Source organism: Ovis aries, chromosome 6, assembly GCF_016772045.2.
Source record: "Ovis aries strain OAR_USU_Benz2616 breed Rambouillet chromosome 6, ARS-UI_Ramb_v3.0, whole genome shotgun sequence".
In the NCBI taxonomy this organism is placed as follows: domain Eukaryota; kingdom Metazoa; phylum Chordata; class Mammalia; order Artiodactyla; family Bovidae; genus Ovis; species Ovis aries.
The window spans coordinates 56,232,458-56,257,734 of record NC_056059.1 but is presented as its reverse complement, the minus strand read 5'-3'; the positions used below and the strand labels follow the sequence as shown (position 1 = coordinate 56,257,734).

The following is a 25,277-nucleotide window of genomic DNA, read 5'->3' as shown; positions in this document are numbered from 1 at the left end:
ATAGAATTACTGCCTGATCCAGCAGTTCCACTCATGGGTACATATCTGGAAAAGACAAAAAATGTGATTTGAAAAGATACATGCTACCCAGTGTTCACAGTGGCATTATTTACAAATATGCTTGTAGACTAGCAACCACTGGGAGATCTCAAAGGACTCCTTAGCTCTTAGATAGCTGATGGTCTCCTCTATGCTTCTCTTGCTGTTGATTTTTTAGGAAGTCAACAGCAGAACAATGAATCATGGATTTGGGGTAGGCATCCTCTCCCTACCCGTTATTCTCTCAAGTGTTGAGTTAAAGGATATCCCCTGTCTCAGTTCTGGAGGTCTGTGCCTTTGAGCATTGATCCTCCAAAATGAGAGGAATAAACCAAATGGGTGAGGATAGGAAGGAATTAAATATATAGCTGGTACAGAGATTGCACTGTATCTGGAAACACTCTTTTTAAATTTCTTCTGGGAAAATGAAGGGATGCTTATCCTGAAAATGACTAATTATCAACTTGCATGTGCTAATTAGTATATCACAAATGGTAACATTGGAGTCAGGTGTTGGTTTTTTTTTTTTTTTGGTTCCTTCTCACTAAAGTTGATGAAACTATAAAAAGACTAGGAGACTTCAAGCTGTTTTGAATGGTAAATGTCCAGATATATAATCAAAGGAACACCCCATGTACATCAAGAAAGAGTACATCTGATGGAGTTAGGAATTCAAATTGGCATGGTCTTAATGTTTGGTCAACCATTCAAGTTGAAATTGCCCAAAGAGAAAACTAAGATTATTTTTACTGCTTTTAGAGGAACACAGCTAAGAAAGCAACAAAGGGACCTGTGATTATGTTGACTTCCTGGAGCAGATGGGACCTGTGGAGCCACCTGACCTTCTGAAATGTTAAGAGCTTTATTTCTAGTAACATGCAGGGAAGATAAAGTGAAATGTAAAAAGAAGATAAAAGTGAAGGCATTGGTAGTCCATAAGATTGTGGTTGATAGGAAGAATGTCAGCAGGGAATTGGTGCTTTTTCTAATGTAAATATAAATCCTCCAAGTAACCAAAGCAACCAAAAATAAATAAATAAGTAAATGAATAAATAAGCAAGTGAACCAAAAGCGCTGGATTTTATTTTCACTGCCTGTAAACTTTAAAACAATAGTTTTCTACCTGGTCATTTCCAGTGTCTCCTTTGTATAATAGATATTTTGTTTGTTCCCTTTACTATCTTGAGAGACTCTACTAGCATGGGTAGCATTCCCTTCTCCAGGGGCTATTCCTGAGCCAGGGATCAAAACCAGGTCTCCTGCATACAAAGAGATTTTTTACCATCTGAGCCATCAGGGAAGCCGATGTAAGTGCTCTGGCCTTCCTATATGATTGGAGATAATGAAAATAGATTCTTAAGTTTATAAATGGAATTATCATAGATGTGGTAGCTACAGATTCAGACTGATATAAGCATGTCAATTTGTGACTCATGTATCATTAGCAGAATTGCCCTCATTGGTGAAATGGTGTCTTTGTTTAGCCTGCTATAACGGGATTGGGGTCTTCCCTGGTGGCTCAAATGGTAAAGTATCTGCCTACAGTGTGGGTAGGCCCGGGTTCCATCCCTGGGTTGGAAAGATCCCCTGGAGAAGGAAATGGCAACCCACTCCAGTACTCTTGCCTGGAAAATCCTACGGGCAGAGGAGACTGGCAGGCTACAGTCCATGGGGTCGCAAAGAGTCGCACACGACTAAGAGACTTCACTTCACTTCACTTCACTTCATAACAGAATTACACAGGAGAAATTTATTTCTTACATTTCTGGAGGGTAGGAAGTCTAAGACCAAAGTGCCAGCAGACTTGTTGCTTGGTGAGGGCCTGCTTCTTGGATGACAGATGGCCATCTTTTCACTGAATCTTCACATGATGAAATGGAACTTTGTGGGATTCCTTTTATATAAGAGCATGAAGCCCATTGGGGCTTCCCTGGTGGCTCAGGGGTAAAGAATCTGCCTGCCAGTGCAGGAGACACGAGTTCAACCCCTGGGTCAGGAAGATCCCCTGGAGAAGAATATGGCAACACATTCCAGTATTCTTGTCTGGGAAATCCCATGGACAAAGGAGCCTGGTGGGCTACAGTCCATGGGGTCATAGAGTCAGACACAAATTAGCAACTAAACAATAACAAAACCATTTAGGGGGACTCTGCCCTCATGATTTAATCACCTCCCAAAGGCCCTTCTACCTAATACTGTCACATTGGGAATTATTTCCACCTGTGAATTGGGGGAGTAGGGAAACATCCAAGCCACAGCAGGTGGTAAACAACTCTTAGCAAAATTCTGACAAAGCACGATTATTATTTTTTTCTTTTTTTGCTTTTGTAGTAGTCAAGATTCATGGAAAAAATACATCATGTTAAATCCATATAAAATATTTTTAGAATTTATATTAAGGCTAGTTAGATTCTAAGCTGTTGGTTTATAAGTAGCATTTCCTTCTATATAAGTGTCTGAGACATTGGAAACTTGTACTAGACAGAGAACAAGTCTTTCTTTGTCTCATCCTTTGAAAGATGCCAAGCATTCTTGACCCACTGCCACCAGTGAGTCCTGGTGCCACTGGGTCCTGATGGCCAGGACAAGCTGAAACCCATCTTAGGAGAGGGTATCATTTTTTTACCATACTTCTGGTATTTTAATGCTTCACTTTAAGAATGAACTGATACCCTACCAATGTAGCACTCTACCCCTTAGTTCCTTCACATGCTGAAAAAAGTTAACTGCTCATGGGCCTCATTTAAGTGGGCTTCCTCACTGAGAGGCTCAAATTGGTGAAGTAGCTACTGTCTACATAGCAGCATCATAACAAAATGTTCTCTTCCTGCTCATATCTACCATGAGATGGAAGATCAGTTCATTTTTATTCAGTCTTTCTGGTCCGTCTCTTGATTGACAGGGTGCTGGCATCCTCTGAGAGACTTGCATGGCTCTAGATTTGACACTAAAATTTTAGTTGTTAAGGAAGTCATAATTGTCTCTGCAAATCCTATGTCATTACTGCCAGAAATTTAAGGATAACACCAATTGTTTCAGGTGGAAACGCATAGTTCTCTGTTAAACAAGGGAGGCCAGGTTTAATTCTATAGACAAGATTTTAAAATATGGAGAACATGACTTACCTAGCTAAAGAACCATCTCCACACCCTGTTCTTAAATAATTACGCTGAATTTTCAGCAAAAAATTTAATGTTCTAGATAGTGTGAGTGTGTGCATGCTAAGTCACTACAGCCATGTTCCTCTCTTCATGACCCTGTAGACTGTAGCCCACCAGGTTCCTCTCTCCATGTGATTCTCCAGCCAAGAATACTGAAGTGGATTGCCATCCCCTCCTCCAGGGGAAACAGTGTACAAATCAGGTTTTTGGTTTTTTTCCCCTAGTAATACCCTAATGCCAGCTGACTTACGTAATTTATCATGACAGATGGTTGTAAATGTAACTATTAATAAAATCTTGTTTACTTGTAGGAATTTATATTCCAACAGCATTTGATGACTCAGTCCATTTTTCCTGTCTCTTACCTCTTTTATAATTGTGTCATTTCACAGCCTAATACATATTTATCTTTTCATCCTATTTTTCAACTCAATTTTTATGCAGGAACTTGGATCTTCAGGATTTTCATTCTCTTGAATTAATATTGATGAAAAACATACTTGGCTAATTTTTGCAAATCTATATTTGCTTCTCTCTCTGCTGTGATATATTTCAGTATAACTAAGAGTACCTTTGAGGTATCACTATTGTATCTACTGGTAATAGTGACCCTCTTTAATACAAGTGTTCTAATATTTGGAAGTCTCATTACAAATTCTTATAATAAAGGAGAGTCAGCTTTTATTTCAATCCAGGTAGTTTTGCAGTTAAGAATAGCATTCCTACCTCCAAGCTAACTGCAGTATGATGAATTTCTGGACATAAAGGATGTTGAAACTATCTTATTTACTTACTGTCTTCTCACTAAGGATAGGAAAGTGAAGGAGAAAGTGTGAATTGACATTGTTTTTCACTTTGCATATATTACCTTTTGTCCTCAGAAATATCTTAGTGAGTTGATACTTTTTCCCCAAAATTACATATGTGAAAATCATCATGGGGAGGTTTACATATCTGTACAAAGTAAAACCAAGTGTAATAGTTATGATTTGGAGCTTGGGGCTGTAAAGTCAGATAGATTTGAGAATCCTGTCTCTGTTCCTCACTTGAATCAGCTGTTTGATTTTAGGCAAGTAGATGAATCTCTCTGATTCTTGGGTTCTTTTACATGTAATATAAATAATGATAATTTGTAATGAAAAGTGTTGTAAGAGTTGAAAACAGCAACTGATGTAAGGTAACCAGTATATATTATGTTGATACGTAGTTGTTATTCTAGAAATGGCAACTGTTAACAGGATAAGTAGCATCCCAGAGTTTTGCAAGTAGTGTCCCATGATTTTAGCCAAACCTTTTATAAATTTATTTTAGAAAACAGGATTAATGTAGCACAAAAGATTTTGCCTGATTTTCAAAGAAGTATATATGTCTGCTGATCCATTTACAATTACTTACTGTTAATTCATGGATTACCATAGAAATTTGTAAGGTATTTTTTTCCCCAAGTATTTATTATTGAACATCTATTATGTACTCAGCACTCTGCTTTGTGAAAGGGATATATTTATAAATAAGAAATAGGTTTGCCTCCAAGATGTATGACTTAGTTGCTCTGTGTGTGTTTTTTTTTTTTTTTTTTTTTTTTAGTTGTTGTTTGCAATCACCATCACAATGTCTAGGCTTACACCAGGATGCACAGAATGCAGAACTGCATTTCACTGTACTGACTAGAAAGCAAAAACTGTACAGTTATTTACACTGGAAGGAAAAAAACAAGTTCCAGAATGCTGTGTGAATAAAAGGGAGACCAGTACTAAAAAGACTGTGATACATTTGGTCTTTTTTATTACTTGTGACTTTATGTATATAGCATGGGTAATATACAAGTGTGATGCTGTTGACATGGATTTTGTTGTTTGTTGTTGGCATTACTACTTTAACCAAAAACAAAAACCCTAGTAGGAGATTATAAAAGAGTTGAGTTGACTTATAAAGGCTGTGGTACCAGGAAACTTACATCAACATCTTCACATTAGAGTTTATGTTCTTGCTATTTCAATTATGCTATTTTCAGCACACTATGAAAAGACTCGATGTTTTTCTCCCCCAGCATATGCTTCTGTTACAAGATTTTATTAAGTGATTGGCATATTTTGACCAGGCTTCCCAGGTGGCACTAGTGGGAAAGAAGCCACCTGCCAATGCAGAAGACTCGGGTTCGATCCCTAGGCTGGGAATAGGAAATGACAACTCACTCCAGTATTCTTGCCTCGAAAATCCCATGGACAGAGGATCCTGGCTGGCTACAGTTCATGAGGTTGCAAAGAGTCAGACATGACTGAGCACGCATGCACGCACACATGCATATTTTGATCAGCAAAAAACTTTCCTATGAAATTTTGATTGTAATTCTAAAAACCTGTGGGGTTTTTTGGTTAATTAACTCTATGCTAAAAACTTGTGATATATTTTAAAGTATGGTTGCATAAAACAGAATATATATGGATGAGTATTTATCAAGGAGAAATTGTGAAGATGTGACCAACTTTTTGCTTGTTAGCCTATTATATGAACTGTTAATGGATAATATTGCTGCATAATGTTTCTCATTGGTATTTCCACTAATAGTTAAATGGAAATTACTCAGTACTGTTTGATAAGGATTATCTTCTGTTCTTTTTGAAGTTATACTTTATAATTTCATATAAGTTGATTATCAGCTATAAGTTGTCCACTAGTGTTGATCAGAAATTATGCTAGTCTTGTTGGGATAAACAAAGGATTTATACTTAGTACTGGACCAATTACTAGTACTTTTACAAATATTTAATTGTGTATGCAAACAGGCATTTTTCCATAAGCAAACTAGAATGTTGTTTAAAAAGTAGAGTAATTCACTAATTTGTTGTACAGAAAGGTAGCTTTTTTCTGAGATTTTTATATAAAGAATGCTATGCTCTGCTGTGCTTGGTTGCTCAGTTGTGACTGACTCTTTGCGACCCCATGTACTGTATGTAGCCTGCCAGGCTCCTCTGTCCGTGGAAATTCTCCAGGCAAGAATACTTGAGTGGGTTGCCATGCCTTCCTCCAGGGGATCTTCCCAACCAGGGATTGAACTGAGGTCTCCCACATTGCAGGCAGATTCTTTACCCTCAGAGCCACCAGGGAAGCACATGAATACTGGAGCACATAGCCTATCCCTTCTCCAGGGGATCTTACCAACTCAAGAATCAAACTGGGGTCTCCTGCATTGCAGGCAGATTCTTTACCAGCTGAGCTACCAGGGAAGCCTCATCTAAAGAATAACACCTCTGAATTTTTTTTTAAAAGTAGTTTCATAACAAACAGATGTCCCTGTACAGATTTATTTATGCAGTGAATTTTATTACATGATTAATGCTGTTCCAGGTCTTAGGGTATCCTGTATGTAGTACTAGCACTATTCTTGTGTACTATAAGATACAGTCATGCTTGTTGTAATGCACAGAGCTTTTTAAAAGGACATTTTAAATTTTATGATCAAAAAAAGTTAAGATTTTTTTGGTGATTTGATTTTGCTTTTTTTTTGTAGAACGTCCTCTTCACTACACAGAAAATATATTGGAACAGGTGCTTCGATGGAGTTCATTAGCTGAACCTGGCTCTGCTTATCTTGTAGTGAAGCGATTCTTAACCATTGACACAATTAAACACTATAATGGTAGGTGCTGCTATTTCACATTCCAACTGTGATTGAAAATTCAAGTGGTTAAAGGACAATTATTATGGCACAAGAGTTACTTGAAAATGTAAAAAATGGGTAGCTAAATGCAGAATCTACTAACATATTATTGCAGAATAGAAAGAAGAATATATAGACCAAGTGCCATGATCAGATTTTCCCAGTGGGTAGCACCATGATATTAGGTGGTTATTTTGATAGTATCAAGGTAAAGATTATGCAGGAATGATTCTTCTTTTTAAGTTTTTGTTTGTTTGTTTTATTGTCATGCTTGAGTGTTTTCCTAAGTTTTGGATAGATGGTGAATCATCCTGAGTTATGTTTACATTTGAAAGTTCTCTGGGCATTCAAGAAGTGCAAGCTCTGAGATTGTGAGCTTGTTACAATTATCACCTATTTTGCCATAATATTGGAAAACAAATATAAAAAAAATACTTCTAATAATTATATTTGCTATCCTACTGGGAGAAGACATGTACACATGTAAGGTTAAGTCAAAAGTTAGCTAACATGGGGAACTATAGAAGACACTCTTTGAACTTATTTGACATATCAGAAAACTTTCATTTTTAAATTTTGGTTTTTCTGTTATGTTGACATTAGCTGACAGATTAGAAAGAGATTTCTTGCCACACAGTCTATAAACCAACTCTGAAAGCAGAGGATTCTAATTTTATTAGATGAAATTTACCACAGCTTTTCTAATTCATATTCATAATAACCATTACTATTTATTAATCATGTATTTTATTAACTGCGCTGCTTACATACCAGAACTCATTTAAAACTTTTTTTTTTAACTTCTCCATGAGTTATATTATCATTTGAATTTTTCAAATGAGGAAAGAGCTCAAAGAAATTCAGTAACTTGCCTCCAGTTCACATATTTATTAAATCCAGTAAGTATCCTACATATGAATCTGCAAGATGAAAACTTTCCAAGATCTGAATGTGCCTTTGCATGTCCAGTCACATAAGTTAGTTCATGTGTCTGGCATATACTGTCACATGCGTACGTCCTCTACCGTTGGTTTTGCTTTTGTGTGCTTTACAGTACTGTATAGAGTACAGTAGTACAGTATCTTTACTTCAAGCCCAGGGTGTCTGGAAGCAAGCCTAAAAGCAGCAGTGATGTAACAGTATTGCTATTCTGTGCCAAGTGATAACCATGGAAGCAAAAGTGAAAATAATTGAGAGAGTGGAGTGAGGTGAAAAGATGATGGACATCGCTCATTCTTATGACATGAATTGTTTGACCGTCAGCACAATTCTAAAGAGCAAGGACAAGATCATGGAATACGTGACGTCTGCTGTGTGATGATGTCAACAATAATATCAAAGAAACATGCAAGATCTCTGGTTCCTCTGTCTTTTCTTTCTTTTTTTTTTTTTCAAAAAAAAAAAAAAAAAAGAAACATGCAAGAGTAGTGGAGGAGATGGAGAACTTTCTCAGTGTGTGCATGCAGGATCAGCATCAGTGTGGAGGGCCACGTAGTTTAATGCTGATTCAAGAGAAAGTGAAAAGCCTTTATGAAGGCTTGAAGAAGAAATACTGTGAAAATTAGAGTGCATTTTTTAATGTTAGCAACAGCTGGTTTCATCAGTTCAAGGCTAGAGCCAACCTTCACAACATAAAAGTGACTAGGCAGTGAGGGCAGATACTGTAGCTTTCTGGGAATTTCCTGAAATGCTTTAGGGAATTATTGCTGAAGACACATATTTACCCAAGCAGGTTTTTAATATGGATAAGACAGGGCTGTTCTGGAAGAGGATGCCAGACTGAAGTTACATCTGTATGGAGAAAAGTTGATGACAGGCTATAAAGCAACAAAGGATAGGCTAACACTGTTGTTTGGTGGCAGTGCTTCTGGTGATATCAAGCTGAGACCTCTCTTAGTTTAGCATTCAGAGAACCCAAGAGCCCTTAAAAATAAAACCAGGGGCTCTCTTCCTATTGTGTGGAAGAGTAACCCCAAAGCCTAGGTTACACAGGGCATCTTCCAAGATTGATTTTTTCACCACAGTATCTCCAAAGGGATAGAAATATTACTTGGAGGACATCCCATTCAACATTCTTTTGTGGCTTGTCAGTGCTCCAGGCCACTCCCCACTCATGGATAGTTTTCATCCCATCTTCAAAGTAGTGCATCTTCCACTGAATACTACGTTGCTCACTCAACCTGTGGACAATTATAGCAACTTTCAAGAAATATTACTTATGACACAATCTTCATCAGGCAGTAAAGTTGAATCATGAATCAGGAACAGCCTTGAAACAATTTTGGAAGGACTCTAACATCTACAAGGCCATTAATTACTTTTTTACTTCCCTTGGCGTGAGGTTACTGCTGTCACCATGAATGGGGTTTGGGAGAACCTTTGCCTACAGTTTGTTCATGATTTTCTTGGATTTGAGAAGGTAGATGAAGAGTCCATCTTTGGCAACGTAGTGACCCTCAGCGAGAAGCAGAAGCTAGATCTGCAAGAAGATAACTTCATTGAATTCCTTGCTGTCAACACAAGGGGCTTATTAATGAAGACCTGATGGAATTGAAGTCCCAGAGAAACAATGAAGAGAGACAAGATAAAGAAAAAGTAATTGAAGAACCGAAGAGAGTCACAGCTCAGGAAATGGCAAGGGATTTTCTTTATTTGAGGAGTAACTGTTTTTAAGGCACAAGACTCAACATAGAAAGGTATACAATCTTGCAACAGCCATTCAGAATGCAGTCCAGTGCTACCATGCCACCTGTGATGAGAAGGAAAAAAAAGAGCTACCACCCAGACATTACTGAATTGTTTTTTCAAGAGAGTAAATGGAATTGAATCCAGCAAGGAACCAGAACCTGTTCCTGCCAAAACTCATCAGGCATGAGTGAAATTTCAGCTTTCTCTCTGTCTCTTATTGCTGATGGTCCTTCAGCTGTACCATCTCCGACCTCTTCTTCCTCCTCAAGTCAGTTAATTCTTCTTGCTTGTTTATTCCATGCCAGCCCCTGTATGCCAGCTGTTGTACTGTATTTTTCAAGGTACTGTACTGTAAGGTTAAAAATGTTTTATTTTTGAGTTTGTTTTTTATGTATTATTTGTGTGAAAAAATATTCTAAACATATTATAATACAGTACTGTATAGCTCATTGGGTTGGGTACCTAGGATAACTTTGTTGGGCTTATGAACAAACTGGATTTATGAATGTGCTCTCAGAACAGAGCCCCTTTGTATGTAGTGACTTACCATACTGGATTTGAGTATAGGTTAGTTTTACTTCTAATTAAAAAAAAAAAAAAAAAAGAGTTGGGGAGGTCGGTACAGCTCTTAAATGTGGTAAAGCTAACTGGTATGATTGCAGACTCTTAACTAGTAGTGACAAATCAGTAAGTTCTTAATTGTACCAGACTAGTCTATGTTTCTGTTTTTATGATGATGTTTTGGTATGTTCTGGCTACTACAGTAGACTTGGTGGCTCACAGTATATGTGTGCTCAGTCGTGTCAAACATTTGTGACCCCAAACTGGAAAATTCTGAAAGAGATGGGAATACTAGACCACCTGACCTGCCTCTTGAGAAACCTATATGCAGGTCAGGAAGCAACAGTTAGAACTGGACATGGAACAACAGACTGGTTCCAAATAGGAAAAGGAGTACATCAAGGCTGTATATTGTCACCCTGCTTATTTAACTTATATGCAAAGTACATCATGAGAATTGCTGGGCTGGAAGAAACACAAGCTGGAATCCTGATTGTCGGCAGAAATATCAATAACCTCAGATATGCAGATGATACCACCCTTATGGCAGAAAGTGAAGAGGAACTAAAAAGCCTCTTGATGAAAGTGAAAGAGGAGAGTGAAAAAGTTGGCTTAAAGCTCAGCATTCAGAAAACGAAGATCATGGCATCTGGTCCCATGACTTCATGGCAAATAGATGGGGAAACAGTGGAAACAGTGTCAGACTTTCTCTTTTTGGGCTCCAAAATCACTGCAGATGGTGATTGCAGCCATGATATTAAAAGACGCTTTCTCCTTGGATGGAAAGTTATGACCAACCTAGATAGCATATTCAAAAACAGAGACATTAGTTTGCCAACAAATGTCCATCTAGTGAAGGCTGTGGTTTTTCCAGTGGTCATGTATGGATGTGAGAGTTGGACTGTGAAGAAAGCTGAGCACCGAAGAATTGATGCTTTTGAACTGTGGTGTTGGAGAAGACTCTTGAGAGTCCCTTGGACTGCAAGGAGATCCAACCAGTCCATTCTAAAGGAGATCAGCCCTGGGTGTTCTTTGGAGGGAATGATGCTAAAGCTGAAACTCCAGTACTTTGGCCACCTCATGGGAAGAGTTGACTCATTGGAAAAGACTTTGATGCTGGGAGGGATTGGGGGCAGGAGGAGAAGTGGATGACAGAGGATGAGATGGCTGGATGGCATCACTGACTCCATGGACATGAGTTTGAGAAACTATAGGAGTTGGTGATGGACAGGGAGGCCTGGCGTGCTGCAATTCATGGGGTCGCAAAGAGTTAGACATTACTGAGCGACTGAACTGAACTGGACTGTAGCCCACCGGGCTCCTCTGTCCATGAAATTTTCCGGGCAAGAATGCTGGAGTGGGTTGCCATTTGCTTGTCCAGGGAATCTTCCTGATTCAGGGAGTCTCTTGCCTCTCCTGCTTTGGCAGATGGATGGCTCATAAACAGAAATTCATCTCTCACATTCTGAAGACTAGAAGTCTAACATCAGATGTCAGCCTGGCCGAGTTCTGGTGAGAGTCCTCTTCCAGGCTACAGACAGGGGACTTCTTCTATCCTCCCAGGGTGGAGAGCAGAGGGAGGAAGCAAGTTCTCTGTGACTCTTTGTTGTGGTTATTCTTTAGTTGCTAAGTCATACCTGACTCTTTATGACCCTATGGACTGTAGCCTTCCAGGCTCCTCTGTCCATGGGATTTCCCAGGCAAAGATACTGACGTGGGATGCCATTTTCTACGCTAGGGGATCTTCCCCCCTCAGGTATCTACCCAACATCTCTTGCATTGGCTGGCAAATTCTTTACCACTGAGCCTTCAGGGAAGCCCCTCTGTGACTCTTTCAAGGACGTGAATCCCATTCCTGAAGATCCCTCCCTCATGACCTCATCTAATCCTAATTACCTCCCAAAGGCCACAAACCTCCTAATACTGTGTACGTACGTTTCAACATATGAATTTGGGGAAGCATAAATATTGGGTCCTAACTCTGCCCTTCATATCTTATAATTGCATAAAAGTATTTTTATAAAATGCAAACTTCTATGTCATTCTGGTCTTATTAGCATCTAAATAGAACAGATGTTCATTTTGCTGTAGAAATTAATCTATTAGACACCTTTACCTCATTTAATTTCTTTCTTCCTCCTACATATGATTTTGATTACATCCTCCATATACTGCTTAAGGATTGCAGTAGAAGTTCTCTCTAGTCATATGGTTGCTACAGTCTTCTCTGTCATATAGCAGTGGTCCTTGGGTAGTGGAGACTTATGTCCTCCAGGGACATTTGACAACATCTGGAGATATTTCTGTCACACTGGGTGGGGTGGGGCTTCTGATATATAATGGTTAGAGACCAGAGATGCTGCTAAACATCCTACAATACGTAGGAAATCTCTTTACAACAAAGAATAATCTGGCCGAAAAAGTCAGTGGTGTCATGTTGAGACTCTCTGATTTAGGTAACGTATGAAATCTGGTCTAGTTCGTAAATTCTGTAATTCTTTCATTTTAATTTTGAAATAGATGTTTTGAGCTTATGAACGAAGTCCTGTCAACATTATAAAATATATTAAAGGTTCTCATGGCTTTTCTTTTAGAAAATAAGTGATATTTTCATATTTTGGGGTGAGAATTTTCATGTTTTTAATATTCCTCTAAAATGTCTCTAAATTCTCCATGCTGCAAAATACTTAAAATCCCACACTTAGACATAATAACTTGGGCTTCCCAGGTGGCACAGTGGTAAAGAATCTGCCTGCCAGTACAGGAGACGCAGGTTCAATACCTGGGTCAGGAAGATCCCCTGGAGGAGGAAATGTCAACCCACTCCAGTATTCTCGCCTGGAGAATTCCATGGCCAGGGGAGCCTGGTGGGCTACAGTCCATGGCATCACAAAGAATCAGACTCGACTGGACACATACACACAGACATAATAACTTAGTTCTTACGTGAATTGTAATAAACTAGCCAGCTAAATAAAAACAGATGAGAATAAGATCTTAAAAGACTATAATATACAAGAAGGTTTTGTACAGGTGGGCCTGAGGGATAATTCAAAGCAAGGAAACCATTAAGTTTTGTTAATCTTTGGGAAAAAAAATCATCAGTGTTAGATTGAGCGAGTTTAGAACAATCGCATATAAGTAAAATCTTTCTGTTGTTTAAGGACAAGAAGAGGTGGTTGAGTGACGGACTGTTATTTGGCTCTACCTACAAACTGGGTAGGAAGATTGGGCATGGGATGCCTCACCTATTGTTATTTCCTCTTCTGGAGATTATGACTGCATCCTGTCATGAAAGCATAAAGCTTCTGTAAGGTCTAGACAAAGCAACTTTCATAAAACCTGGGCATCCAAGCAGTGGAAAGCAGCTTACCTGAGCGTTTCAGGGACTTGGATGGTGGAATATTCTCTAGAGTAAGATGTCAGTAAACTCTTGCGTTACTCTCATATCTCCTGCATTCCTGTGACAGCGTGGGAACTGTGAAACTTATCTCTGCCCCTGCACTCGTCCCCCTCAGTTCACCAAACCAGTGTACAACTTGGTATTATGATAGCTACATTTTTTCTACCAGGAAATTATGTCCCTCTGCATGGAAAAAAAAAAAAAGTTTTAGAGTAACACCCTCAGGAAATACATTAATTAGACTATTTCATGTTAGTAGTTTATTTTTGGTCAAAAACAGGATGTTTTTCATTAAAACTTGATTTATATTCAGATTGTCAAAGTAAAAATAATATTTTTCATTATGGTTAGTTCTGCATCTGTCTTCTTTTAGGATTGTCATTTTAAAGAAGGTTTGGCCTATTGTTTGTTTTTAAAATCAATTTCTTAAGTCATAATTATTTTCTTCCAGTTGTGTCTCACAGCAGCCTGGGCTTACAAGTACTACTTATGGGGTGCCCTGTGTCATAGAATTTAGGTTGGCTAGGTGTGCAATCTACTTTGTCTCTGTCTTGGCAAATGTCTCCTAAATCAATCACAGGGACCACTTTTTCCAGAATTATTGCTTCATTCATTACATGCACTGCTCCTTAAAATTGGAATCTAAAAGGAAAATAATGAAAGTAAATGTGATTTCTCTGTCAGTTTGTTAGCAGAAAAACTGAAATCATCTCAGAAACACATTGGTTAAGGATTTCTTTCCCTTTCTTAAGATTTTCGTATTCTAACCTGCAGGCCAAGTAGAAATTAGGAGAGTTTTAAACAAGGGTGACTGGTTACAACCACATTTTTCTTTCAATAATGAATCGCTTACCTGTTAGTATTTCATTAAGACATAAAGTAGCTCTGCCACCTCCTTTATATCCTGTCCCATCATACCTGATACCAAGTTGCCACAAATTTTAGTGTCTCTCTACCTATCTGTATCTCTCCTTTATCTATACGCACACACTCATGACTTGTATTTCATTAATTGTATGATGATGTTTCTGATTTTATGTAACAAATTAGAGGCGTATATTTTTGTTTGACATTATATTTTCACTACCTTTTTGCTTAATGAAGAATTATATCAAATAATAAGTTTAGAGGTTTGAAGTGTTTAGGGGACTTAATTTTCTCAACTTGTTCACTTTATCTCAAGAGTTTAAAATATAGACGTCACAAGAAAGAACAGATTTTATAAGCATCCAACATTTAATTTCTGCTCATTCATTTAAGGTAATGAGGAAATATACTTTACTTTTATGGAAGTATATGAAAGTAAAGGAATTTTCTCTTGTCTCTACTTAAATCACATGTTAGTTTTAACATATCTTTTACAAGTTAGGCATAAATTTATAGCTTCTGTAAGGTTCCAGATGGAGAAGGCAATGGCAACCCATTCCAGTACTCTTGCCTGGAAAATCCCATGGATGGAGGAGCCTGGTAGGCTGCAGTCCATGGGGTCGCGAAGAGTCAGACACGACTGAAGTGACTTAGCAGCAGCTTAGCAGCAAGGTTCCAGAATAAATAATTTTATGTTGCAGGAGTCTTTTAAGCACTAAACTTCTTTAATATTACCCCAATAGAACTCTAGATACCACAACAGAATCAAGTTTTAGTGATCTCAATGGGGAAGAACTACTTTTAACATAGAATATGTAACTCAAATGCAGATGCCTGTGGGTTTCTAAATTTAGATTGCTACTTAAGACAGATGCTTTGGAATTAAATATGCATTAGAATAGAATAGATAAAAATGCAACTGCTTTTGGCAAATTCAGACCTGGGAAGCTGAGCCATCCACTATGGATTGACTTAGAAAATAAAAGAATATTCCAGCAAAAATAGTATGAGTTCATATAAATCTTAGTCTAGCTGAAATAATTTATATTCCATTCCTCATCAAATCTTTTTAAAGCCAAAGATGTATAAAAGTTGAAAGTAAATCCAGTCCACTTCAAGTGGAGGTGTTTTCTCAGAAATTGATAACAGAATAGAAAAGTACTTTGTGTTGTCATCAAAATGCCATGGAATCTCTGGCACTTTCTTAGTCAATCCTCCAGTAGAAACTGTATTTACAGTTTTATTGCTTATGAATAATCTAAGTACAGAAGGGTGTCTTCAGGCTGCTTGTTCTATTAAGCATTGCTTCTTCAATACAAGTAACAAAGGAAAACACACTGGGAAGTAGGGGGATATTTCACTTTTTCTAGATTATGTTCAAACAGTTCTTGAGTTTGGCTTCTACTCATTCATAGAACTAAATTTTATTAAATGTGAATGAATGTCATAAAATGAGTGAACTATATCAAATTCTGCTTCTTCCAAATTACAGATTATGTGTTTTATATAATCAATATCAAACAAAGAATGTGAATAATTTTTAATTTGAAATTGATTTTAGATGTCAGGCTGCAAATATTGCCAAATTTGTGGAATATTTCTAAGAGAAAAGAGGGCTTCCCTTGTGGCTCAGCTGGTAAAGAATCCAAATGTGATGCAGGAGACCTGGGTTGGATCCATGGGTTGGGAAGATACCCTGGAGAAGGGAAAGACTACCCATTCCAGTATTCTGGCCTGGAGAATTCCATGGACTGTATAGGCCATGCGGTCACAAAGAGTCAGACACTACTGAGTGACTTTCACTTTCAAGAAAATGTCTCATGAAAATTGCTCCTTAGCATACATGAGCAGAGATGGAACTTGATTTTTCATATAATGTGTAGGCTTGAGGAGATAATCTTTGCCAGTGAAAGAAGAAGGGAGATCCATAGAGACCATGGAAAATAGACCCATTTGTTGTATATTCCCTTGTCATTGCTCAGATCATATATAAGAGATAATATTTATTGGGTGCCAGATGCTGGGCTGATGGCTTTGCATATGCCATTTCATTTAATCTTCCTCATAGTTTTTTTTTTTTTAATTTTTATTTTTACTTTATTTTACTTTACAATACTGTATTGGTTTTGCCATACACTGACATGAATCCACCACGGGTGTACATGAGTTCCCAAACATGAAACCCCCACCCCCCCACCCCATATCATCTCTCTGGATCATCCCCGTGCACCAGCCCCAAGCATCCTGTATTGTGCATCAAACATAGACTGGCGATTCGTTTCTTACATGCTAGTATACATATTTCAATGCCATTCTCCCCAATCATCCCACCCTCTCCCTCTCCCTCAGAGTCCGAAAGTCTGCTCTACACATCTGTGTCTCTTTTACTGTCTCGCATACAGGGTCATTATTACCATCTTTCTAAATTCCATATATATGTGTTAGTATACTGTATTGGTATTTTTCTTTCTGGCTTACTTCACTCTGTATAATCGGCTCCAGTTTCATCCACCTCATTAGAACTGATTCAAATGTATTCTTTTTAATGGCTGAGTAATACTCCATTGTGTATATGTACCACAGCTTTCTTATCCATTCATCTGCTGATGGACATCTAGGTTGTTTCCATGTCCTGGCTATTATAAACAGTGCTACAACGAACATTGGGGTACATGTGTCTCTTTCAATTCTGGTTTCCTCAGTGTGTATGCCCAGCAGTGGGATTGCTGGGTCATAAGGCTGTTCTATTTGCAATTTTTAAGGAATCTCCACACTGTTCTCCATAGTGGTTGTACTAGTTTGCATTCCCACCAACAGTGCAAGAGGGCTCCCTTTTCTCCACACCCTCTCCAGCATTTATTGCTTGCAGACTTTTGGATCACAGCCATTCTGACTGGTGTGAAGTGGTACCTCATTGTGGTCTTGATTTGCATTTCTCTAATAATGAGTGATGTTGAGCATCTTTACATGAGTTTGTTAGCCATCCGTATGTCGTCTTTGGAGAAATGTCTATTTAGTTCTTTGGGCCATTTTTTGATTGGGTCATTTATTTTTCTGGAATTGACCTGCATAAGTTGCTTGTATATTTTTGAGATTAGTTGTTTGTCCGTTGCTTCATTTGCTATTATTTTCTCCCATTCTGAAGGCTGTCTTTTCACCTTGCTTATATTTTTATTTGTTGTGCAGAAGCTTTTAATTTTAATTAGATCCCATTAGTTCATTTTTGCTTTTATTTCCAGTATTCTGGGAGGTGGATCATAGAGGATCCTGCTGTGATTTATGTTGGAGAGTGTTTTGCCTATGTTCTCCTCTAGGAGTTTTATAGTTTCTGGTCTTACGTTTAGATCTTTAATCCATTTTGAGTTTATTTTTGTGTGTGGTGTTAGAAAGTGATCTAGTTTCATTCTTTTACAAGTGGTTGACCAGTTTTCCTAGCACCACTTGTTAAAGAGATTGTCTTTACTCCATTGTATATTCTTGCCTCCTTTGTCAAAGATAAGGTGTCCATATGTGTGTGGATTTATCTCTGGGCTTTCTATTTTGTTCCATTGATCTATATTTCTATCTTTGTGCCAGTACCATACTGTCTTGATGACTGTGGCTTTGTAGTAGAGCCTGAAGTCAGGCAAGTTGATTCCTCCAGTTCCATTCTTCTTTCTCAAGATTGCCTTGGCTATTCGAGGTTTTTTGTATTTCCATACAAATCTTGAAATTATTTGTTCTACTTCTGTGAAAAATACCGCTGGTAGCTTGATAGGGATTGCATTGAATCTGTAGATTGCTTTGAGTAGTATACTCATTTTCACTGTGTTGATTCTTCCAATCCATGAACATGGTATATTTCTCCATCTATTAGTGTCCTCTTTGATTTCTTTCATTAGTGTTTTATAGTTTTCTATATATAAGTCTTTAGTTTCTCTAGGTAGATATATTCCCAAGTATTTTATTCTTTTCGTTGCAATGGTGAATGGAATTGTTTCCTTAATTTCTTTTTCTACTTTCTCATTAATAGTGTATAGGAATGCAAGCGATTTCTGTGTGTTGATTTTATATCCTGCAACTTTACTATATTCATTGATTAGCTCTAGAAATTTTCTGGTGGAGTCTTTAGCGTTTTCTATGTAGAGGATCATGTCATCTGCAAACAGTGAGAGTTTTACTTCTTCTTTTCCAATTTGGATTCCTTTTATTTCTTTTTCTGCTCTGATTGTTGTGGCCAAAACTTCCAGAACTATGTTGAATAGTAGCGGTGAAAGTGGGCACCCTTGTCTTGTTCCTGACTTTAGGGGAAATGTCTTAAGAGCTTTTTTACAAGTATTCTCTAAGCCTCTAACTAACTTGCTATGTTAGTTCTCACATAGGTTGTGAAGGAAAATTCAAAACCCATATTATTTTAAAAATCAAATATGAAATTATTTTTTCAAGAACAGATAAGATTGGGTACATTCAGGGAAGTATGGCCAGAGACTGAAATTATTATTTTTAAGAGCTAAATTATGAGACAAACATGACTTTTCATGTATTCAACACCTAAATTTTATCTTTAGAGTTTTAGAGACATGAATAACAAGTATGGACTGGGTTAGAAAAACATCTTCATGGATGAGTTGGGTCCAGAAGTAGAAATAGAATTTGTATAAAACAAGAATGGAATTTCTCTCAAGTTCATACAACTTGAGGGAAATTGATCAACATAAGTCATACCATAGCAACAAAGATCAGCTTTCCAAACAGTGTATTGTGATCAACTGACTTATAAATAAATACCATTTTAACTTATTGGTTTATAGAGATGAGTAGAAGGAATCTAATTTAGTTAGCCCTTGAAAAGTCAAGGAAAGAAATTTACATTTTTAATGTTAGGCAAGTGAGATATTGAGTAGTAGAAAATAGAGCTTTGGAAAGGGGATTAACATGATAAAACAGTATTTGAATAGCACCAATCTGGAATTATATGGAATCATTAGACAATCAGGCCATGAAGTTCTAACATCCTAGAATCTGGATATTAAGTAGAAAAGGAAGGGGTCAGAGAGATGATGTTGGCAAAGAAGTGGAATGAAACCCCAGAGAAAATATCTGAGAGAACAATGGTCTGAATTGCTATCTGACTGGACATGAAGGATAAAAGCATAGTATGTGTTTTAGAAATATTTTCGGGTTTGTGTTTTCCTCTCTCCCCTATTCCTACTACTTCCCTGTCTGTCTCTGTCTCTCTTCCCAAGACCCTCCCAGCTTCTCCACAGATGAGCTTTTATTGGGATCAGGGACCACTGGTTAGGAAATACTGTTTTTGTCTAGGGCATCCCTGCTGGCTCAGAGAGTAAAGTGTCTGCCTGCAATGTAGGAGACCCAGGTTTAATTCCCAGGTCAGGAAGATCCCTTCGAGAAGGAAATGGCAACCCACTCCAGTACTCTTGCCTGGAAAATTCCATGGACGGAGGAGTCTGGTAAGCTACAGTCCATGGGATTGCAAAGAGTAAGAACTTAAGGTTGCAGATGGTTTGGAAAAATATTTTTGAGGGGCACCTGTTTCATAGTCCTGGTAATATGTCTGTTCTGTTTAAATAACTAAATCTGACCATTCTGTGTTTTATACAAGGGCTTTTCTAATTAATAGCAAGTACAGCACAATATAACTAAGAATACCAATCAATTCTCTTGGGACTTCCCTGGTGGCTCAGACGGTAAAGCATCTGTCTACAATGCGGGAGACCTGGGTTCGATCCCTGGGTAGGGAAGATTCCCTGGAGAAGGAAATGGCAATCCACTCCAGTACTATTGCCTGGAAAATCCCATGGACAGAGGAGCCTGGTAGGCTACAGTCCATGGGGTTGCAAAGAGTCAGACACGACTAGGGTTAACTCTAAAGAACCCTCTCTGAACTCCCACTGATCCTTTCCTGCCCTAGAAAATACCAGGAGGGGTCTGACTCTCTGGTTATTATTGTTTTTTTCAATTCCTAAATCATGTCCAATTCTTTGTGACCCCATAAACTGCAGCACACCAGGCTTCCTAGATCTTAATACGTTTTTTTGCCCAGGATGAGGCTGAGGAAGTGAAAACATAAAAGCAAAGTACCCCATGATTGAGAGGCCATGTAGTACTAGAAGTTTGGAAAAGCGAATTGTTGAAAGCCATTTAATTTATAACCTTCCTTATGTTACACACTGACTCATGCACTGTGTCCCCAAAATGTATAGCTTCATCTTGGCCTTTAAATGGTGGATAATTTTCCTACTTATTTTAACATTGTTAGAGCATACAGAAATTTTGTCATGAGAGCTTTTAGAAATTCTTTTAGGCCCTCTATATTTATCATAGAACTTTATATTTCAAGTTTCTTTTTGCTCTTTCCTTCTTTATGAGTCCCTTAATAATATATGCATCAAGCTTTAGCTAAGAGGACTTCTCTAGTAGTCTAGTGGTTAAGACTCCACACTTCCACACTTCCACTACAGGGGACTTGGGTTCAACCTCTAGTCAGGGAAGTTCCAAATGCTGTGCAGTGTGGCCAAAAAAAAAAGAAGGTGAAGATTTAGCTAAGATACTCAATTGGTAGTGGTAGTTTAGTCATTAAGTCATGCCTGACTCTTGTGACCCCCATGGCCTATAGCTTGCCAGGCTCCTCTGTCCATAGAATTTTCCAAGCAAGAATACTTGCCTTGAAGTGAGTGAAGCCCCTCAGTCATGTCCAACTCTTTACGATACCGTGGTCTGTAGCCTACCAGGCTCCTCTGTCCATGGGGTTTTCCATGGACAGACTGGGTTGCCATTTCCTTTTCCAGAGAATCTTCCCAACCCAGGAATTGAACCTGGGTCTTCTCATTGCAGGTAGATTATTTACCACTAAGCCACCGGGGAAGCCATATGTACTCAATTACATATGGTTTATTAAAATAAATTTTAATAAATATGCACTGAAAGGTGACAACAGTGTTTTTGTCCTAAGCCTGTTTTCTTTTTGACCTATGAGTAGTTTACTTAAACACTAGACATATGATTATTTCTTATTGGTAAAATCAGAAAGCTATATTAAACAGAACAAAAATCTTAAAAAGGTATAATCAGAAGGTGTGAATGGAATTGGTTTGACTTAAGCAAAATGTAACATCTGTATCTCACAACTTGATTATAATGTTTTTAAAATCTTTACCTATTTCTAAATCAATAGTATTATCAATATCTTTATCCACTTTCACTTTCTTATTCTAAATCAGCTGAATCTCTAAGCCCACCCAGTGTTTTCTAAATTGCTTACTGTATTTCTCCTATCAGCATATGTGAGCATTGTTTGTTTACCTATGTTTACTCTGCCTCTAACACTGCACTGCAAGTCCAGAAACCATCTCCTTAGGTATTATTATATATTATTAGAATCAAATGCATACTAGACTCTGAATACTTCATGAAGAAATGAATTGATGTCATATGAATTTTGCTGAACACTAGTTATATGTGTATTTTTTCCTTTTTCTTCTCATTCCATTAAAATAATCTTTCAAGTCTTTTAATTGGAAAAGTGTTATTTTTCATTTAAATAGAAGCTAGTTAGCTATAAAATACTACTTGAAATATTTTTTCTATGCAATTGACTATTAAGAGATTGTTCCAGAAGACAAATATTAGCAGTGTATTTTTCAGAAATTATTTTAAAATCACAAACTCCGTAAAAGAACCTATTTTAGCATGGCATCATGATTAAAAGACTGTTATATGTGGTGGTATGCAGATCATGAAAACTACTTTTGTTTGTTTAAGATCAGTGATGTGATTCAACATGTTGATGTCTGCTTCCAGGTTGTCATCCCACGCTCATATCTGAGTTATAAGGCAGTACTTCAAATTTTTCTAACTTGTTTTCTTATACTAACTATAATTGTGAACATCTGTGTATCATTTGCTGTATGAGTAAAGGTTTTCCCTAACCAAGGGATTGCTAGGTTTAAGACTAAAAAAGTTCTTTTTCTAAAATCATTCATCTATAAATTTTAGAAACTATGAGTGAATACTTAAGAGTTTCATCACTTTAATATCAGGAAATTGCTAAAGGTCTTGACCCTGATGTGGTGTCCCTCCCTACATCTTTGAGGACCCCATCTAATGTGAGGGCCACAGCAGTCTGCAGGATGTGTCATTACTCCTATTCTACAGAAAGAGCAGGAGTTGACCCCAGAATGACCATGTCATGGCTACTTGGCTTCAGGTTCTTTTTCTTTCCTTTGTTCCTTGTTTCTTATGCAGACAGTTAAATAATGTTGAGATTTCAAAAAGAAAGTTGTACCCAGAGGGATGGTATGGGGAGGGGAGGTGGGAGGGGGGTTCAGGATGGGGAAAACATGTACACCCATGGTGGATTCATGTTGATGTATGGCAAAACCAATACAATATTGTAAGGTAATTAGCCTCCAATTAAAATTAATAAATTTATATTTTAAAAAGTTGTAAACTGAGATATAGTGATAAATTTATTCATGATAAATTTATAGATTCAATGTGATTTTATTATCAGAAATGTGGTTTTTAATGGAACTGTTGAAATGATTTCTAAGTGTGGTAGATGCATTATTGCACAAGTGTTATCGGGCATTTTGCCTTATTTACCCTTACCTGTTTCATAGATATAGGAATTTTTCTAATGTCTGAAGAATTACTAAATTCCTGACTCAGTCTTCGAGAGGAGATTTCTCTTTTCCCTGTGTATTTTGCATTATTTATATGAGTGCTATTCAAAGAAGTAAAATGCAAGCAGATGATATAATTTTAAATTGCCTAGTAGCCACATTGCCTAGAAGGCAATGGCAGCCCACTCCAGTGTTCTTGCCAGGAGAATCCCAGGGATGGGGGAGCCCACTCCAGTGTTTTTGCCAGGAGAATCCCAGGGATGGGGGAGCCTGCTGGGCTGCCATCTCTGGGGTCACACACAGTCGGACACGACCGATGAGACTTAGCAGCAGCAGCAGCAACTCTTCACATGAGGTGGCCAAAGTACTGGAGTTTCAGCTATAGCATCATTCCTTCCAAAAGAACACCCAGGGCTGATCTTCTTTAGAATGGACTGGTTGGATCTCCTTGCAGTCCAAAGGACTCTCAAGAGTCTTCTCCAACACCACAGTTGAAAAGCATTAATTCTTCGGTGCTCAGCTTTCTTCACAGTCCAACTCTCACATCCATACATGACCACTGGAAAAACCATAGCCTTCACTAAATGGACCTTTGTTGGCAAAGTAATGTCTCTGCTTTACAATATGCTGTCTAGGTTGGTCATAACTTTCCATCCAAGGAGTAAGCATCTTTCAATTTCATGGCTGCAGTCACCATCTGCAGTGATTTTGGAGCCCCAAAAAATAAAGTCTGACACTGTTTCCACTGTTTCCCCGTCTATTTGCCATGAAATGATGGGACCAGATGCCATGATCTTCATTTTCTGAATGTTGAGCTTTAAGCCAACTTTTTCACTCTCCACTTTTACTTTCATCAAGAGGCTTTTTAGTTCCTCTTCACTTTCTGCCATAAAGGTGGTGTCATCTGCATATCTGAGGTTATTGATATTTCTCCCGGCAATCCTGGTTCCAGCTTGTGCTTCTTCCAGCCCAGCATTTTCATGATGTACTCTGCATAGAAGTTAAATAAGCAGGGTGACAATATACAGCCTTGACGTACTCCTTTTCCTATTTGGAACCAGTCTGTTGTTCCATGTCCAGTTCTAACTGTTGCTTCCTGACCTGCATACAGGTTTCTCAAGAGGCAGGTCAGGTGGTCTGGTATTCCCATCTCTTTCACAATTTCCCACAGTTTATTGTGATCCACACAGTCAAAGGCTTTGGCATAGTCACATATATATATATAAGTAGGTGAAATTAATTTTACTTATATCTTCTATTTAAACTCAGATGTCCAAAATATCATTTCAACATGTAATCAATACTATAAAATTGTGATATATTTACCTTTTCTGGTATACAAAATTGTAATATATTTACCGTTCTAGGTACTAATTTTCAAAATATGCTATATATCCTATACTCACAGCACATCTCAGTGGAGACTAGCATGTTTCAGGTGCTCATTAGCCAGGAGCTAATTGAACAGCATAGGCAGGCCTATATATTACAAAGAGATATAAATAGATCTGGTCACTGGATCTGTAGCTTGTCCGACACTCCCCGATACAAGGTGTTCTCAAAAATTAACTAGAGGCTTAATTGTAGGAAAGAAGTTATTATTTTGTTTCATCAAAATTGAAAATACAGAAATGTTTTATATTCTATTCCAAATAAATGAAAATATACCTAACTTGCAACAGTAAATGTTGTACTTTACAGAGAGGAAGGCCCTGGAAAATATCAAAGAGGGAGTCTTGAAAGTCAAAGAAGAACCATCTAAAATACTCTCTGGAAATAAGTTTCAAGATCGGTATTGTGTTTTACGAGATGGGTACCTCCTTCTTTACAAGGATCTGAAGGTATTTATATATATAGTAGTTGAATATGTGTATATATTTGTGTGAGTTAACATTCTTACTTCATACCTCTAAGCCCTGTCTCCTGGAGTTCAAGGCCTATAGTAAATAAACTGCATTCAACCTCTGGGAGGCTGGCAGAAAGGTAAAATCACATACTCAATATGTAGAAGTTTGGGCAGCTTTTAAAATAGTTATTCGTTCTGACTCACAATCCAGCAACTCTATTCCTAGGTATTATATTCACTAGTGTTGAACAAGAATATTCATAAACAGCTTTATTCATAAAGGCTAAAACCTGGAAACATTCCAAATGTCCATCAATGGGAGAATGATATATTCAGACAGTGGAATGCTACTCAGCAATAAAACTGAATGAATGTAACAACATGGGAGGACCTTCAAATCCTTCTTGAGTAAAAACAGTTTGACACA

General features: G+C 37.7%; 1 protein-coding gene across 13 annotated transcripts in view; it reads left to right on the top strand.

Moving 5' to 3' along the window:
- The window catches only part of ARAP2 (ArfGAP with RhoGAP domain, ankyrin repeat and PH domain 2), a 198,264-nt gene that overhangs the window by 143,994 nt on the left and 28,993 nt on the right, over positions 1–25,277 (top strand). For 12 of the 13 annotated variants that reach the window (XM_027970922.2, XM_015096434.3, XM_060417574.1 and 9 more), the window contains 2 exons: positions 6,712–6,840; positions 24,706–24,845. In XM_027970922.2, the coding sequence (XP_027826723.1) occupies positions 6,712–6,840; positions 24,706–24,845 (269 nt within the window). Of the gene's footprint in view, positions 1–4,787; positions 6,668–6,711; positions 6,841–24,705; positions 24,846–25,277 lie in introns of those variants that run through there. The other variant, XM_060417577.1, reaches the window with a different exon arrangement.